The sequence below is a fragment of the Tripterygium wilfordii genome, chromosome 6 (genome assembly GCF_013401445.1).
Source record: "Tripterygium wilfordii isolate XIE 37 chromosome 6, ASM1340144v1, whole genome shotgun sequence".
Taxonomy (NCBI): domain Eukaryota; kingdom Viridiplantae; phylum Streptophyta; class Magnoliopsida; order Celastrales; family Celastraceae; genus Tripterygium; species Tripterygium wilfordii.
In genome coordinates, this window is record NC_052237.1 from 4,358,225 (window position 1) to 4,375,391 (window position 17,167).

At 37.4% G+C, this 17,167-nt stretch overlaps 2 protein-coding genes across 7 annotated transcripts; one reads left to right on the top strand and one right to left on the bottom strand.

Moving 5' to 3' along the window:
- Positions 1-92: 92 nt before the first annotated feature.
- On the bottom strand, positions 93-5,070 carry LOC120000285 (pentatricopeptide repeat-containing protein At1g13040, mitochondrial-like). Of its 6 annotated transcripts, none has more exons than XM_038848295.1 (6): positions 3,206-5,070; positions 2,206-2,302; positions 1,487-1,583; positions 952-1,065; positions 564-719; positions 93-485 (listed from the first exon to the last, which is right to left on the bottom strand). In XM_038848295.1, the coding sequence occupies exon 1, from the start codon at positions 4,766-4,768 to the stop codon at positions 3,230-3,232; it is 1,539 nt and encodes a 512-aa protein (XP_038704223.1). In that variant the 5' UTR covers positions 4,769-5,070; the 3' UTR covers positions 93-485; positions 564-719; positions 952-1,065; positions 1,487-1,583; positions 2,206-2,302; positions 3,206-3,229. The 6 variants fall into 6 exon arrangements, with proteins under 6 accessions (XP_038704223.1, XP_038704224.1, XP_038704225.1 ...); XM_038848296.1 differs by having other exon boundaries at positions 952-1,051; positions 2,206-2,339; XM_038848297.1 differs by having other exon boundaries at positions 564-807; positions 952-1,051; positions 2,206-2,339.
- Positions 5,071-12,310: 7,240 nt separating this feature from the next.
- Positions 12,311-17,068, top strand: LOC120000419 (protein-tyrosine-phosphatase MKP1-like). The gene is made up of 2 exons (XM_038848498.1): positions 12,311-15,299; positions 16,628-17,068. Exons 1-2 carry the CDS (start codon positions 12,783-12,785, stop codon positions 16,715-16,717), a joined length of 2,607 nt encoding a protein of 868 aa, XP_038704426.1. The 5' UTR covers positions 12,311-12,782; the 3' UTR covers positions 16,718-17,068.
- The last annotated feature ends 99 nt before the right edge of the window (positions 17,069-17,167 follow it).

The window sequence follows — 17,167 nt, forward strand, 5'->3', positions numbered from 1 at the left end:
TCCCTTGACCAGTTTTGAGTTTTGAAGTCCCCGGAGGATGCTGCCAGGGTCAGATGGCATGGTGTAAACTGTAAAGACCGAAGAAACCAGACTAGCTGAGGAAAATCATGGACTGAACTATAATTGAAAAATGTGATGAATCATTTATGTTTTCAAATGCGCAGAACCGACGTTAATCATCACCAGAATGTCCCAAGTACTGAGCAGCAACCAGTACATCAGACACAAAAAACTTGCTCTCCAGACTTATATTTTATGTAGCAATACCAGAGAGATCTTTTAACTGCTTCTAGACAACACAACTTGAAAATTGTCAGGCTACAATGCCATAATTCAGGACAAGAAAATTGAATTATAACGCCTTTTGAGCCAACCCATTAGGGAAAACTTTGCTGTGAGCTGCGTCACTTTTCATGTGGACTCACTAGACTGTTTTGTTGATGGACAAACTGGTTCCCTTCAAGTTGGTAACTTTCTGCACTTCCCTGTATGAGGAAAACAAAGAACAACATAAGATTCTGCATTATTAATGTCCATAACTGCATTAGGTTGCATGGCCATACCATCGATCAATATTTCACACTTCAATATCATCGGTTTCTGTTTCCCAATATACACTCGGACAATCTTAAAAACTGAGTCCTGTATATTTGATAATCTCTGCGTAGGTCTTCCCATACTTGAGATTACACGTAGCTACAACTTATCCAATGCCACACCTTCCACAAATAGCACACCATGTCATGAGATAATGAAAGAAGATCATATGCAGAGCTCGAAGTTCACAATGACCACCAAAGGATATACCTATAAGTATGATTATGGCATTATTCACATTGTCAAATAAAAGGAGAACAGATTAGAAGAAAATTTTATGTTGTATCATATAAAACTTTCAGGAGAGGGAAACCATTGTGAACAAACAGATGTTAATAGGGACAAATTGCACACCTATTCCATATGTGTGGAAACTGACAAGAGCTGCTTTCTGTTGAGATTGCAGTAATAAGAGGGCATCAGTTCAGAAGGCAGGTATTGCATGACCTTATACCTGGAATTGGAATCCTGTGATTGTTCAAGAATGATGCAGGAATCAAAACTCATGGAAACAATCTTAATATGCAAATGATAAGATAGGATCAACTTACTCCCTTTGATGAACCAATTAGCTAATGCAATTGTAAATTTTATTAACATATTATTTCAAACTACGCTTTGATTTGACAAAGATAAACCCTAGATAAAACCCTGGGTCAATTAGCCCTTGTGCCCTTCCAACTTCAATAGTGACGGCATGCCTTTGTAATTCATTCTATTTACATTCTCCAGCATAAGACAGACTCACATTTTCATGAAAGCTAAGAGAGATTCAAATAAAATGACAAAAAGAACACAGCAAAAACATCAAATTTTCAGCCAGAAATTCCGCATGTTGGCAGTGGAACTGATCCTGTCCATGAAGAATGAAATATAGAGAAAAACTTACAATGAAAGGAAAGTTTGATCTCTCGCCAGCCAGCATTAGTTTCTATTATCTCACATAGCAACACCACGTGTATTTGTGTCATTGAGGCAAATTTGATCTGAACAAAAGGAAAAATGCATATATAGAAGTCATTGAGAAAGCATTGCTTGCACAGTTACAAATAAGAGTATAATGTTCAGGGAATTGCTTTCATTCATGAAAACCAGATTTCATATTGAACTGTAGTAACTATAACAGCAGGGTTGTGTAATTACAAGGCAGACTCTATGGCAAGGAAAAGTTACAAACCAAAGATGCACACTGATACTTCACATTTGAATTAGAAACTGCAACACAAAATTATAGCTAATGATCACTTTGAAGCACTAAAATGGTCGACTTTAGTGCAATAAAATAACCTTTCCAATTTCACATTTTCAGTTTCTCTTGTAACGTATAATCAAACATCACATTCTTTCAGCAGTACACTCATTTTATATTCCTAATTTCCTTCCTTAAAATACAATTTCGTCCTATACAATTGGACTAAAGGTATCTACAATACTAATAACAACAAAGCATATAGCATACATAGGTAGGACTGCCTCACATATCTTCTCTTCGGTGGGTATCATCAAAGCATATAGTGTATAAACATTAGAAAGCTTCACTTAATTGGAAGCTTTATATATAGTCAAAAAGAAAATTAAAATATAATAAAGAAAACCATCATCTCAAACCTGAATGCCGATCATCAATAACCGTAGGAAGGGCGACTTGGTAGCAACAACCCTGATAACATGAACTCCAACATAAGAATAGTTCATTTTCTGGGATCTGCACCAAATTATAGAAATAAAGCTAGCACCAGAACCTGAAAATATAATAACTTTTTTTTGTTAGAGACAACGGTGTGAAGACCCACTGAACCTTTTTTGTAATTGAGAAGAAATCCACAACACACATGTTCAACCATAAAACGACATGCATGAGTCTTTAATGGTCCTGTTTGAATACTCATGCCTACAGTATAAGTGCCAGCTATTGTCGCACAAATACACCATCAACGGCTTCACAAAACAGATCCATCAATGGTGAGCTAAGGTCTTTACGACCCAAGTAACATGCACTGAAATTCGAAAAAATGTAACAATCATAAACCACCTTCACCTATGGTGCTGAAAACCATTATCAACTTATCAAGAGTCTTTCAAGAGCAAGTCCTTTATGTGAACTTTCTAGACATTGTCTAATCTCAGCTTTACACAAGGACACAACTCTAAAAATAGGTTCAAATGATGTGCTATGAGATAATTTACAAAATTGATTGTATGTTTAATATATTCCACTGCAGTTCAAATACTAGTTTCAAGGGTTATGTAAAACAGACCATTCTTAACACTTCCTTTTTAGGAGCCATTTAAGCAAAATTTTCTACAATGGCATAGTAACAATGTTTGGTATCTTTGCAAGCCAGATTTCAGATAATTCAAAGAAATAAGACATACAAGAAGCTCCAATAAAAATTATTTACTAGAGCAAAAACCTGGCAATAAAAGATGGTCAGATGCAACTGTAAACAGAAGCTGAATATTACTGCTACCATTAACAAAGTGAAAGCACTAAAATTCCACTCCCAAAGCAAACGATTCAAACAGATATCCTATCTACTGTACAGCATTAACATGATAAGCACGGACACATGCCTTAAAAGAGGGAGGGGAACAATGAAATACATACCATATTCTGTTTTCATGTGACGTCTCATGTATATATGGCTTCAATTAATAAGTCTGAAACACCATTATCAAGAGTAAATCCTTTCTCCATCATCTGATCCCAAACCCCACAGGCCACCGGAAGCTTATTTTCCCGTATAAGCCCTCCAATTATCAAGTTGTAAGTTACCTCATCAGGATCACATCCTCGGGTATGCATTCCCTCATATAGATTCATGGCTTCACTGACTCCAGAAGACTTGCAAAGCCCATTTATGAGGGCATTGTATGAAATAGCATCAGGGTTAATTCCCTGATCTACCATATCACGGAACACACTATGAGCCATCCCAATGTTTCCAGTAGTGCATAGGTGATGCACTAAAGTTGTAAAAAAAATACGATCAGGTAACAGGCCTGTCACTTTCATCTTATCAAGTAGTTTTTCTGCTACATCAGAACTACCTTCTCTAAGAAAAGTTTTTATTAGAATAGTGACTGTCACCACATCCGGTGCAATTCCCTCTGAACCCATTTCCTCAAAGAGCTTGTAAGCCATTCTAGTGTGGCGTGGCTTGCAAAATGCCTCAATAAGAGTATTATAAGAAACAATGTCAAACAATCCTTTCGGTTGCATCTTATTCTCCATTAGCAAGTAAGCTTTATCTGGGCGGTTGGCTTTACAAAGGCCCTTAAGCAGCTGATTATAACTATAGATATCGGGTTCTATCCCACTCCCTTCCATCTTCTTGATCAACTTCCCAGCCTCTTCCAACATAAGTTTATCACAACAATAATTTAAGAACACGTTATAGGTAACTAAATCTGGTTTACATTCATTCCTCCTCATAAACAACTCCATTGCTTGCGCCTTATCAATCCTATCAGCTTTACAAAAACCACTAATCAAAGCATTGTACACCAAAATGCTGAACTGAGCACCAGCATCCTTCATCGAACCAACTGTAAGCTCATATGCCAAATCCACTTTCCCTCCCTCGCATAACCCAATTACAAGTGCCCCACAGGCCTTATTATCCGGTCTAATCCCTTTGTCAATCATATGATGCCAAACTCGAACAGCTTCATGAAACCTGCATACTTTGCACAACCCATCAATGATAATGGTATATGTTACAACATCAGGCTCTCTCCCTCTCTTCGCCATGCTATAAAACACCGCTAGAGCCAACTCTATTCTATTTCCACCACACAAAAAATTTAAATAAATATTAAAGGCCCAAATACCTGGCAGCAACCCCAGCCTCTCCATATCTGAAAATAAGCAGCCAATTGTACTAAAGTCCTCAATTTGGCATAAACCAGAAATGTAACGGGAATATGTAAATGAGGTTAAAGAGAATCCTAGAGGGAGCATTTTGTGATAATAATGCTGAGCTAGGCCGAAGCGGGATTGTCGGATTAAAACGCCAATAAATCGGTTGCAATCTACGCTAAATATTCCGCAATCTGTTTGGGTCATTTCGTCGAATACCTGGATTGCCTGATCGATTAGGCCAGCTTTTACGTGATTAGAAATACGAGCTCGGTATATGAGGCGGTGCGCACCCAGAGTATGATGCATATGTATCAGGGTGAATGCATAGTAGACTGTAGCTGGCGGTGCTGGGGACTGATTGGGGAGTCAATGCAGGTGCATTTAAATAATCAAATAGAAAGTGAACTGAAATCTCAGAACAATTAAAAAGAGATAGAGAAAGAGGCGGTGGACCAGAGAGGTTGTGCGTCTGGTTTCGGCGACGGAGAGGAGTGGGAGAGGAGAAGGGAGGGACACGAATTGACAGTGAGACTGTCGCAGCGAAAAGAATTTTGGGTCGGTCGGGGACGAAGCATTTTTATTGGAAGCCCAAGTCAACCGCAAAGTAAGGGAAAATTAGGGGTGCTGGGGGTCTGCTGTAGTAAAAATTACAGCAGACCCCATTGTAGCTGTTTTGGAGCACAAAGAATTTTTTATTTAATTTTTAAAAATCGTAAATGTTTAGTATTCGGTCTAATGAATCCAACGATACATTTTTTTTGTTCAAAACAAAAATAAATTCATCGCAATCGAGACATCGAATGTTTTGTATTTATATCCAACGATCTAAAATTGTCATGCATTTTTTATGTTTAATATGATTTTTGTTTCAAACAAAAAATATATCGTTGGATTCGTTACGAATAATACCACACATTTATTATTTTTAAAAATAAAAATAAAATTTTTTGCTAAGTTAAAATTGTATTACAACGGGATCTGTTGTAATAAAAATACAGCAGGTCCCCGCCATCCGAAAATTAGATGCTGCGTTCTAACGTCCCTCTTTGATGCTGGGCTTCATGAGCATCGAATATGTCTATATAAAGGAAAATGGTAGCTTTAGTCACACCCCGGCAAAGACAACCCGTCAATTGATTTTTATAAGGGATAATCAATTTAGATTGGGGTGTATTTAAAAAAAATCGGAGTGTGACTAAACCTCCCTAAAGGAAAATTAGAGCCTGGTCGCCTTTATCAAAAGTTTGGCCACTTTCAATTCATAGTTTCAAACAAGGTTTTGAAAACCGGACCAGATCGGCCGGTTGGACCGGTCCAACCGGTGACCGGCCACTTGTTCAGTCCGGTTGAGGTGCCAGAACCGGTAATTTATAAACCAGGATGTTTTCGGTTGAACCGATAAGAATCGGGCCGGTTTTAACCGGTTCGATTCATGAATTAAAGTTAATAAAATATTTTTGAATTTTGTTATTTGTATGGTTTGAACCCATGACCTTTTATTTATTAAAAAAAGCTTTACCCACTAGGCGATGAGACTTTCTTTGTTTAAAATGATACTTTATTTGAATATATTGTATTTTTATGAAGTTTTCTTATATATTATATGCATATAATATAAATATATATATAAATAATTCATTACGTTAAAATCGGTTTGAACCCCGGTTGAACCTTTGAACCGTGAACCGAAGACTTTTCCGATTTGATGACCGGTCCGGTTTTAAAAACCTTGGTTTCATACTAATTTTGATTATGGTCAATGTATTTACATTCACACATGTTACATGTATTCTCTTATGGCACGATTTGGGGTTATTATACACTGGGTTTCAATCCAGGACTTAACCAGCCTGTATGTGATCCGTGGGTTTACCATTGGGGTGGATTCCGATGGACTGTGCTTTCGATAGGTTATCTCATCACCAAAAAAAAGAAGAATAAGAATAGACGAAGAATAATAGGTGAATAATTTTTAGGGGTTTTTCACTTTTTCTATTGTTTAGATTTGATTGAAACTAGCAATGACGAAACCACACCGAGGGGCAGGTGCCCCCTCCCCTAAAAAAATTTAGTAGTAACATTTTTTTAATAATAAATTATATAAATGTATAAATTGGATTAAGATGCTCACTCAATACATGTCCCCCTTATCTCAATGAAAGATTAGTTATATAATCTGGGCAACAGAACAAGTAAGCTCAAAATAGGAATGACTTAACTAATGATAATGATACATGTCCCCTAACCTAATAAAAGATTGATGACAAATAGTTAATCTTTTGATAAGGTAGAAAAAATTTTAAAAAATAAAAAAAAAGCCATAACTCCTTTCAATAGGTCTCTTGTCTCTCTCGTTTTTACCCTTTCTTCTCCTTTCTTCTTCACTATCACCAAGATTAATCATTCACTCCCTCGCCAACGAGCATATTCTTCCGCTATTCCAAGGGTTCATGGCATTGCTGATCTTGCAGAGAAAGTAGTTGAGACGAGGTATAATTTAGTATATACGCTTGTGTGTAGACTAATAATACTAGTATTGATTTTATATGTGGCAATTACAATCGTAGAGGGCGCATTATCAGTTATGAAGATTGTGAAACATTGATTGCGAAATCAAATAAGAGATGAATGTGTAGCGTCCTCCTCGATTGGGCGGGGCCATAAGTCTCTAAGTACTTGATGATGTCAGGCGAGCTACCGAGTGACGAATCGGCTAAGTCTATTGTCTAATATCGCTTAGGGGAAGATATGAAATACATAATATAATAAGTCAAACTTCTAAACTAGTAACAAGTCGCTTTTTATAAGTTCAAACTAGTATGCGTTGGTGTTGGGTCTGGGAAGACAAAGCCATACGGCCAGTATGGGATGACCCAAAATGGACAAGGTGTTATTAATGTGGAGGAGCGAACTGTTATAGACGGTATTGGAGCTGAGACTTCAGGGTTTAAGGTGTGGGCACCAATCAACGTATATGGTGATGTGGGTTGCACAAGGACATGGACCCTTAAGGGAGAGTCTCTAGCTCCCGGTTCAAGTGGATGGGGCCACAAGCCTCTACATTGTCAAGCTTAGTGGTGCTGGACGAGTTATCGAGTGGCAAAGAGACTTAGTCTCTTGTCTCATATTGTTTAGGAGAAAATGTGAAGTATATAATATAAGATGTCAAACTTCCAAACTAATAACAAATGTTTTTCCTGATCTCAAACTAGTATGGATTGATGTTGGACTTAGGAAGATAAAGCTCTACGGGTTAGTATGGACTGGCCCAGAGTGTTACTAATGCGGAGGTGCGAGTCGTTACAAAATGACTAAATGGTCGTTTAGTTACATATTTGAGAAAGAAATGTTTTGATTGAATTTCCAATTTAAATTTAGTGTTCTGGGCAATTGTCAGAGATATCATGCTTGTATATTTAATTTTTATGCGAAAAAAAAAATAGTCATATGAGTCAATCAATTTTGTCTGGTGTGACATGGCATTTGTTAACATTATTTTAATCTCCAGAAAATGTTTTCCTTATTGATGTGGCCTTCCCTGCCAACCTTTGTTGACCCTTTTTGTGAGGGGATGTGAGGTGTGGTGTGATGCTGTGAGGTGAGTTGAAACACAAAAAGCTGTTTGGCGCATCACTTTTAAAACTATGGTGCGGTGCGGAGCTGTGAGGTATGTTTGGCGTATCTAAATTACGGTTATATTAGATGACTAATAATATTAATATAAAATCACTTAAGGTTTACGTTATACATCAATCTAAAATAAAATAATTGACGTAATTTGATTACGTAGGACAATTCAACATATATTGTAAGCGTTTGGGAGTGTTGTGACGTGAGTTGGAACGCAAAAACTGTTTGGCGTGTCACAAAAAACTGTGGTGCTGTGAGGTATGTTGCAACTGAACACAGTTATAACACACTGCCAAACTCATACTATTTGACACTCTGATTAACGTTAAAACATGTTGGAATATGTTTACATGATTAAACTCATCCCTACCTTCTGATAGTGGATGCCATATTCTTCTTTGCAACCTTTTGTAACTAGACGACCTTTGTATTTATTGACCTTTCCTCCATCGTTCAGCTTTGTTTATAGACTCATTTCACACCAATCAATCTTCTTGTTTTAGGAAGATTTATTAATTCTCAAAGTATTGTTTTTTCAATAGCAGCCATTTCTTCATCCATAGTTTTTTGTCATTTTTTTTTTAATCTTTGACATCATCTTGGAATGTAACACATTCACAATCTAAAAAAAAAGCACTTATGTTATGTTGTTGGATTGTCCGTCCATGGAGAATGTTAGACTTATTGGGAAATTTACCCTGAATCCCTGCTTAACAGAAATATTAACACGACAGTAAAGAAATTGAAATTAAGAAAAACAACACAATTAAGACAAATAATGTACTTAGAAAAACCTTCAAGACTGGAGAAAAAAATCACGTGTTGTGAAAAGACAACCAAGACAAAATCTATTATGTAGTAAATTGTTACAACTACACACTCAATTCTCCCTTACACCTTGAACCCAATTAAACCCAATACATACACCACAAAGTTATCATTTTTGCTCTCTCTCAACCGTCTCTTTAAACCCATATAACAAATAATAGAAATTACGTTACAACCCTAAAAAAATAAGTCTCCTATTTATAAAAAAAATAATGCAGTCCGTCAATTGTTAGAACACCTAACCCTTTTCAGACTTGATTTCTAGAACATCTGTCCAGACACCCTATAAACTGTCTGGACAGTTCTTCAAACCTTTCTCGAGTAAGACCTTCAAGTAAGGCTCCTCTACCGCTTCACTTATCTGAGCGTTTGGACAACAATAACTCCAGAAAGCGCTAGACCTGCAATAGACCTCACCTCAACACAAGATTAGACCCAATCCCTAATTTATTGATCAAACCTAATAAGAATATGTATAAATGATATGAAATACCTCAACCCAACAAATTAATTTATGGAGTTGGAAAGATTAGTTGCAAGTGGTTTACATTAATTCAAGCCAATAGACTTAAGTCACTTCAACGGGTTAATCTCTGCCAGTCATTGTTGTTGATTGGTTCTTAATGAGAGCAGTCTTAGAGTCAAATTTGGACAACAGTCAAACCCTTCACAAACACACCAACTTATCAGCCAATAAGGCACTCCTGTCCTTTGATATTGTCTTAAAGCAACATATAACTTCCATCCCCATTATACATTGGATTACTTGACTATTACCTGTTTTCTCCTAAGAGCATTCAATAATGCATTTTTGTTGTCCCATGGAAATATTTTATTCTCTAAAATAATGATTCATGAAAAAAAAAGAAGGTGTACAATGGAGTCATTTTATTGGGGGGAAGCACTATCCCAACCCCCTACTTTCAACCCCCTACCTTCTCTAGACTACTTTAATGACTTTTTCCAATCTCATCCGTTGAATGACTTTTCAATGGTTTGAAATTGTAAAAAAACATCACATTTTGCTTAGTGGTCCTTGCATCGTAAAACTCGCCAGCCCCTTTTTTTGACCGTTCATGTATTCAATCCACCACTCTCTCATGGACTCCAACTCAATATATATTCTCTGTATAGGACAGAGAATATATTCTCTGACTATACATGTGTACATATATGGCTATAAATTGAGAAGAGTTTGCAGAGCATTTAAAGAAGCTGCAAGAGATAGCAGTAGTGTGTGAGAAAAAAACGAGAGAGAGTCTTAAAGTAGTATGTTGTTGAGATAAAAAGAGAGTGAACCTATTGTGGATATGGATTACTTTAGTGATATTTTCGACTACCACTTGTCAAGTTGTTCAAGTGAACAGGTAAATACATATACTGATGTAAATTATATTGTTGTTTTTTTGTAAATACTCAGTGTAAATTATATTGTTTGTAGGGTGATTTTATCTCAGTCGAAATAAAGCAAGAAGACGAACATGCGGACGAGATGGTTGATAATATCAAAGTTAACGATAGATGTGAATTTGAAACTGATCAAGTGTTCAAATCGCGACAATCGATGATCGAGTGGGTTCAACAAACTGGACACAAATTGGCGGTGAAGAGAGGGCATACAGTGTTAAACACTCACTGAACTTTTTTCAAGATGATGTTGCAGCACCATTTGAGCATTGGATGACAATGCCAGATATGGGTCTATTGATTGCTTCTGCATACAATGTGATATTGCATGTTCTTCATCATGCAGAGAGTTGGACATATCTACCACTACGTACAGCTCCTCCATCACCCTATCTACGCGTTGCCATTGCTATAGGGCACGTAAATGGTAATCACTACGTCAAAGTTGGTTTGACAAGGAATTATCCAATGCCTCCCATCACACCCGAATGGGTTCACTGTAGACATACTTGTGCAGCTGCATGGGCGACTCCGTATGCGGAACGATTAGATGCGTACATGCACTCATATGGATTCATCAAATCTTCATCTGAAGCTTTTATTCATGTACTTGAATAAATTATTATCTATGTCTTACAAAATTATGATAATTAAAAAAAGCAAACAAATAATCTTAATCAAAACATTTAAATTAATAAATATATATATATATATTCTCTGCCCTATATGTGTGTGTATGTATATATCTATATATATATATGTATGTATATGAGATGAGACATGATGAAAAAACATGACATGACAAGACAAATAGTGACAACCTAGGGGGAGGGGGTTTAAAATAGAGGGGGTTTGTTTATCAATTTCCTTTATTGGGTGCATTTTGCTTGAGCAACCATGAAAGTTAGTTGGTTGGCCTTGCAAATGGCTTATTTGATGGATCCCATATGACACACACATGGTTTTTGGTGGGTCCTATCTCTATTACACAAAAATCAAACAAGTAAATTTATATCATTATACCCATCTTATTTTCATTTCCAACCACATCAATAAAACACGTCTTTCAATACAACCCTATCAATAAAACACAAATCATCAATTTATATATATAAAAGGGAAGCCTCAATGGTGCTTCCTCTTGAATTATGGAGAATAGCAAAGAGAGGGGTAAAAAACTTCCCTTTAATTATGGAAAAATCATCAATGTTAATAATAAAGATCCACCAAAAATTAAATAAACATAATATTAAAGATGTTAATTATCGGAAAATCAATGCTATTTCAATGATAACCAATTAAATGTGCATAAATACTATTAAGAATAATAAAAAGGGTTAAAAAAAGGGTAAAATAATGAAAAGTAACGGCTAAGCAATTGAACAATCATAATCATATAATTAAGATAAGTGTGTTACAAAATACTGAAGTGCTTTAGAAGCTGTCACATCTACTTCTGTATAGCTCAAACTCTTGTCACATGTAATAAAATAAAATAAAATTGAAGTTGTATTAAGAAACGCTTTCATCAATTATCTCAATTTTCTACAATTTAAGCTCTATTGTTTATCATGATAATAAAATATCGAAAAATTGTCAAAAATCTTTCTTTTCTAAATTAATTATATGTCTTGCGAAACGTGAGTATGCAACTAGTTTTCATATATTATCTATGCCTCAATAAAAAATCACCGTTGTGGTTGCTCTAACATTAAGATCTGTTGGCATCTTCTTCTTTTTTTACATGATTTTATCTTTATTTTGTGCTCTCTCAATTGTCTCACTACGCAACAGTGTGGTTTAATAATATTCCCTCTATCCATTTAAATGATATCACAAGACTTGACATGGATGTTTGTTGTGGGGCACACATGCTGACGTGTGACTTTGACCAATCACTCTCAGTCAACAACCAACCAAACCCAACAGCCATTCCTATTGGTGAGTCCAACTCCCCTCGTCTCCCTCTGCAAGTTGGAACAGTTCCTTCAAAATTTTACTATAATAAAAATAATAATAAGCTCTCAGTTTTCTGTGTATAGGGTTTAATGGTCTGGTCCACGTAGGGATTCTTCTTCTTTCATGCTAGTCTCTCTTCAACAATCTCAACTATATCAAACAAATGGGTATGCTGTTGCAATTTCTCTTGCACTTCCATTCATCACTTTCTATTTTTGTCTCTCTTGTTGTTTGAATCTTTGTTAAGCTCCATAAGTTGAGCTTTTACTTGGTCATGATTTCGTGTTTGATTCTAAATTAAGAGTTCTAGAGGGAGAGTGGGTCAAGAGTTTTAGGTGAAGAAAAAGTGCAGGCTTAAGAGATTGACTGAGAAATCAAAATCAGCTATTTTTTGTCAAAGATTCCTTTTTGGCCCTTTCAATGGCCTTTCCAGGAACAATCCCCAAATGGGTAGGAACAATTTATTTTGTGGAATTTTGTTAGGTTTCTTTCTGGGATGTTAGGCCAGGAAGACAAGGACCGGCTTGCCGGTGGTGTTGCCCGGAGGGCTTATCTACGGTCAGTTTCATGGAGTGATCGGTCACCAAACAGACCTAACCCCAAACCCCAAACCAACAGTAAGGCTAGAGCTTGTTTGCCACCTCTGCAGCCTCTTTCCATCACACGCCACCCCGTTGAGGAGTGGCCAAAGCCCGGCTCTGATGACCTTGGTGTGTGGCCAAATCCTCAAACCCCAAGAGAGTCGATTAAGGCCCTTGATAAGTCTAATCCAGGACAACCAACAGTGAGAGAATTCGAGTTTAAGAAGGATAAGCTCGCCTTTTTCGATAAGGAATGTTCAAGGATTGCTGATCACATTTATTTAGGAAGTGATGCTGTTGCAAAGAATCGCACGATTTTGAGTCAGAATGGGATTACACATGTTCTGAATTGTGTTGGTTTTGTGTGTCCTGAGTATTTTAAGAGCGATCTTGTGTACAAGACACTTTGGTTGCAAGATAGTCCCTCAGAGGATATTACTAGCATACTCTATGATGTGTTTGATTATTTTGAGGATGTTCGAGAGCAAGGTGGGCGAGTTTTGGTGCATTGTTGCCAGGGAGTTTCACGGTCGACATCATTGGTCATTGCATACCTCATGTGGAGAGAGGGGCAAAGCTTTGAAGATGCCTTTCAATATGTAAAAGCAGCAAGAGGGGTCACTAATCCAAATATGGGTTTTTCTTGCCAACTTCTGCAGTGCCAGAAGCGGGTGCATGCGACACCTGCCAGCCCAAATTCTATGCTTAGGATGTATCGGATGGCCCCGCACTCATCATATGATCCTCTTCATTTGGTACCAAAAATGTTAAGCCACCCAGGTGTAAAAGGGCTTGATTCACGCGGGGCATTCATTGTGCATGTTCCTTCTGCTATATATGTTTGGATGGGGAAGAATTGTAGCTCTGCAATGTCAAATCAAGCTGTGGTGGCTGCCAATCAAGTCATCCGGTATGAAAGGGCGCAAGGTCCAACTTTGAGCATTAAAGAGGGGGAGGAGCCTCCAGAATTTTGGGAAGCTCTTGCTTGTGGACAATTCCTGGCAGATGGTTGCAACAAGGTGGAGATAGACAAAGAGGAAGCCACGTCTTGCAGGAACAATAAGATGACTGCAGTTGTTCATACTCGGGTTGGTGAAAGGAAGGTTGATGAATATGATTTGGACTTTGAACTCTTCCACAAGGCCCTTGCTGGTGGAGTTGTTCCTCCCTTTTCAGTATCAAACAATGGTTCAGAAACTTGCCTTCCTGCCAGAGAAAATGGATGGAGCAGACTAAGGCAGAAGTTTGCCCAAGGTATGATGAAAGAGTTGGTCACAGCAGCTAAAGTGAATTGTGAGACTGTTCCATTCAGTGATGGATCCCAAATGGAGATAGATGCTTCGAAAGAAGTGGAACACCCTGTTTCCTTGATCGAGTGTTCATCACCGTTGTCACCATCTGCACGTTGCTCACCTGATTCCTTTGATTGTTTTCCAGACAGCAGTGCAAGTAGGATAAGTGATACTTGTAAGGAAGCTGAATACTCTACTTCTCTTACTGATTCTTCATTGCCACCAAGGTCTCCCTATGGTTCTCCAGATTCTTTTTCTTGCTTACGAGACAGGAGCCCAAAGTTTGGTTCCAAATCCCCTACTCTTTCACCTTCTACTTCTGATTACTCCTCCAGCTCATTTACATTTTCACCCTCATCTTCTAATTGGTCTGATTTGTCTCGACAACCCTCACCTTCTGGCTTGGAGGCCGTAGATCCTTTTTCTGTTAAAAAATCTTTCTCGTATGATAACTATGGTCGACCATATGAGAAAACGGCTCCTTTGCCTGCAGATGCATTTTCAGCTGGTCCTACTTTGAGAGTGGCAAATACTTGTTTTCCATGTAAGGGGAGCTCTCTCTCTATTGCTGAACGTAGAGGGAGCAATCCTCCACCCCGTATGTTCTTACAATCAGTAGATGAACCATCTCAAGGTTCCAAAAACCTGACGAGGTCATGGTCTTTTTCTCTGCCTGACATTGATGATGACATGATGATGGATGTTCAAGGTGACCAAATCGAGAATGAAAGTGAAGAGCTAGTGTTAGGTGCTGTCCTTGCTAGTGCTGTCAAAGATTCTGAAGGTGAGACTGAATCTAAAGAGGTATCTGGCAAGTTTCACCGTCCATCGGTTGATGGGATTATTAGACCTACAACACCTATTCTCTACCAGTGGCCTACCATGAATAAAGTGGACATGAATTTCTTCTGTGAGCTTGATGCTAAGTCAATTTATATGTTGTTGGCTCCAAATGTTAGCTTGGACTCAGATAATCCTTGTAATTTATTTGTGTGGCTTGGGCGTGAAGTTTTCTGTGAAGAAGAGCTTAATCAATCTATAAACACTGGTGGAACTTGCAAGAATAGTCATCTGCAATGGGAGATGATCGGTCGCAACTTTCTGGACCAAATGAATTTACCAGTGAATATTCCTGTACAGGTATTTACTGCTCCTGTATCACACGAAATTTTATTTTCCTTTGTTTTGGTCATTTGCATCCGTCAATGTTTTGCTGCCTGGTTGCAGTACTTTTCACATGCTTGAAAATATGATTCTTGTTGCGTTAGAATTTCGGGTTACATGAAATTATTATATGATTAGAATAGGTCAGAGCTAGTTAGCAAAGAAGATTTTTTTTGGAAGGGGAAGAGTTATGGCCGATGTATAAGTTGAAGTTATTATATTATTGAGGAGAAGTTCATTGTAAAAAAAGGAATCCGGAACCCTTACTTCCAAAAGAGAATGGACAGTGTATAGAACATCATTCATGAGAGATGACATGTTGTATATCCAATCGAACCGCCTGATGGTCCTTTCTATTTTGTTTCCTTCATTGAAGAAGCAAGATCTATAAGCCTTTTCTCTATAATGCTTGATTTTTGGACATCTTGGTTTTGAAACTTTAGCAGCATTCTAATGAGTACCAGATGACGTTACCCTAGCGATTTGACTTTGAGGTTTTAGAAATTCTTTTGCTTATCTGCTATCGTCAATTCGTCATAATAAGAAATGGTGACAGAGGGTTGGGGAGTTCCAATTTTTCTAGATGATGTAATAGTGGAAGAAGTCAGTTTAATATGAGGGCTAAGACTTAAGATTACTGAAAGAGTATTCCTGATGATTATGTGACTCAAATTGCCTCCGTGGTTGTTTTTAAATGGCGTCACAACCCAATGCCTTCTTGTTAAATAGTTAATAAGAAAATTTGCTAACAAGCCAACTATTTTGAATAATTTAAGCTTCAAGTATCATGCTTATAAGTGGAAGCATATGCCTCCAATTTCACATATTCTGCTTAAACTCCAGATTCAAGTTATAGCAAAGTTCTGGAATAAGGAATAGTTAGGAAATATACATATTAGGTTTATGTAGGTCTAGAAGGTAATGTGTTGGCAGCACTGATATCTGCATAATAGAACATGGCGTCATGGCGAATCAAGCTGTTGATATTAGGTGTAGGGCTTAACTCGTCATGATGTCGATGTCACTTATTTGTATGACTTTGGGAAAATGTATCCGATTCTGACATAACAGTTGCGTCTGTGTGTTCGCGCGCTCAAGTTGCCATTGCTCCCGTGGTTTTTAGTCTTGAAAAAACATTGCTGTAATAGGAAAAAAAACTTGATTATGGTATGTTGGTGTTTGCTACTCTCTCCCAATGCCATCTGCTGTTTGTTAACTTTTTAGAACCATATGTATTACAAATATTTTCTCTGATATAGTTTGGTAGTTAACTTTTTATCTAGAATTATTCATATTATATGCAGATGGTTGTAGAAGGTATGGAGCCAGAGGAGTTTCTTAGCCATCTCAACTGTTTCTCATTTCAAAAGTTGGAACGGAAGAGCCACTGTTAAGAGGAGTGCAGGGAGAGAATAAACTGTTGCATCCATTAATTCGGTTCATCATATTTCTCTGCGAGCGTCGTAGTATCCTGTTGGTATGTTACAGTTGGTAAAGGTGATTGTGAACATCCCAGGCAGTATACATAATTCATCTGCTTGTGTGATGTGAGAGAAATCAAGTCATTATTACAGAAACCATGTACAGAAAACAATGGCGCTAACCTGTAGCGATCGGAAAAAGCAAATCAAAGTTGGAATAAGCGATGTAAGTGCTGTTATTTCTTTTCTAGTCTTCTGCTGTGTTAAGATGAAATGGGAAGTCAAATGATTATAGTAATTTTCCGGGTATAGAATTTCCGTTTATGTTGAAAACTATTGCACTGTCTCAAGGAATTCCATGTAATAGTCGTCTGCAAGAGTGTCTTACTTTTCACACCCAGATATCAACTGGTCGGGCATCAT

Bases quoted from the DNA above. Each gene is read 5' to 3' on its own strand.
- LOC120000285 (XM_038848295.1), bottom strand. From the start codon at position 4,768: ATGCATCATACTCTGGGTGCGCACCGCCTCATATACCGAGCTCGTATT.
- LOC120000419 (XM_038848498.1), top strand. From the start codon at position 12,783: ATGTTAGGCCAGGAAGACAAGGACCGGCTTGCCGGTGGTGTTGCCCGG. The intron at 15,300-16,627 runs GTATTTACTGCT...TATTATATGCAG, and splicing joins CAGTGAATATTCCTGTACAG to ATGGTTGTAGAAGGTATGGA.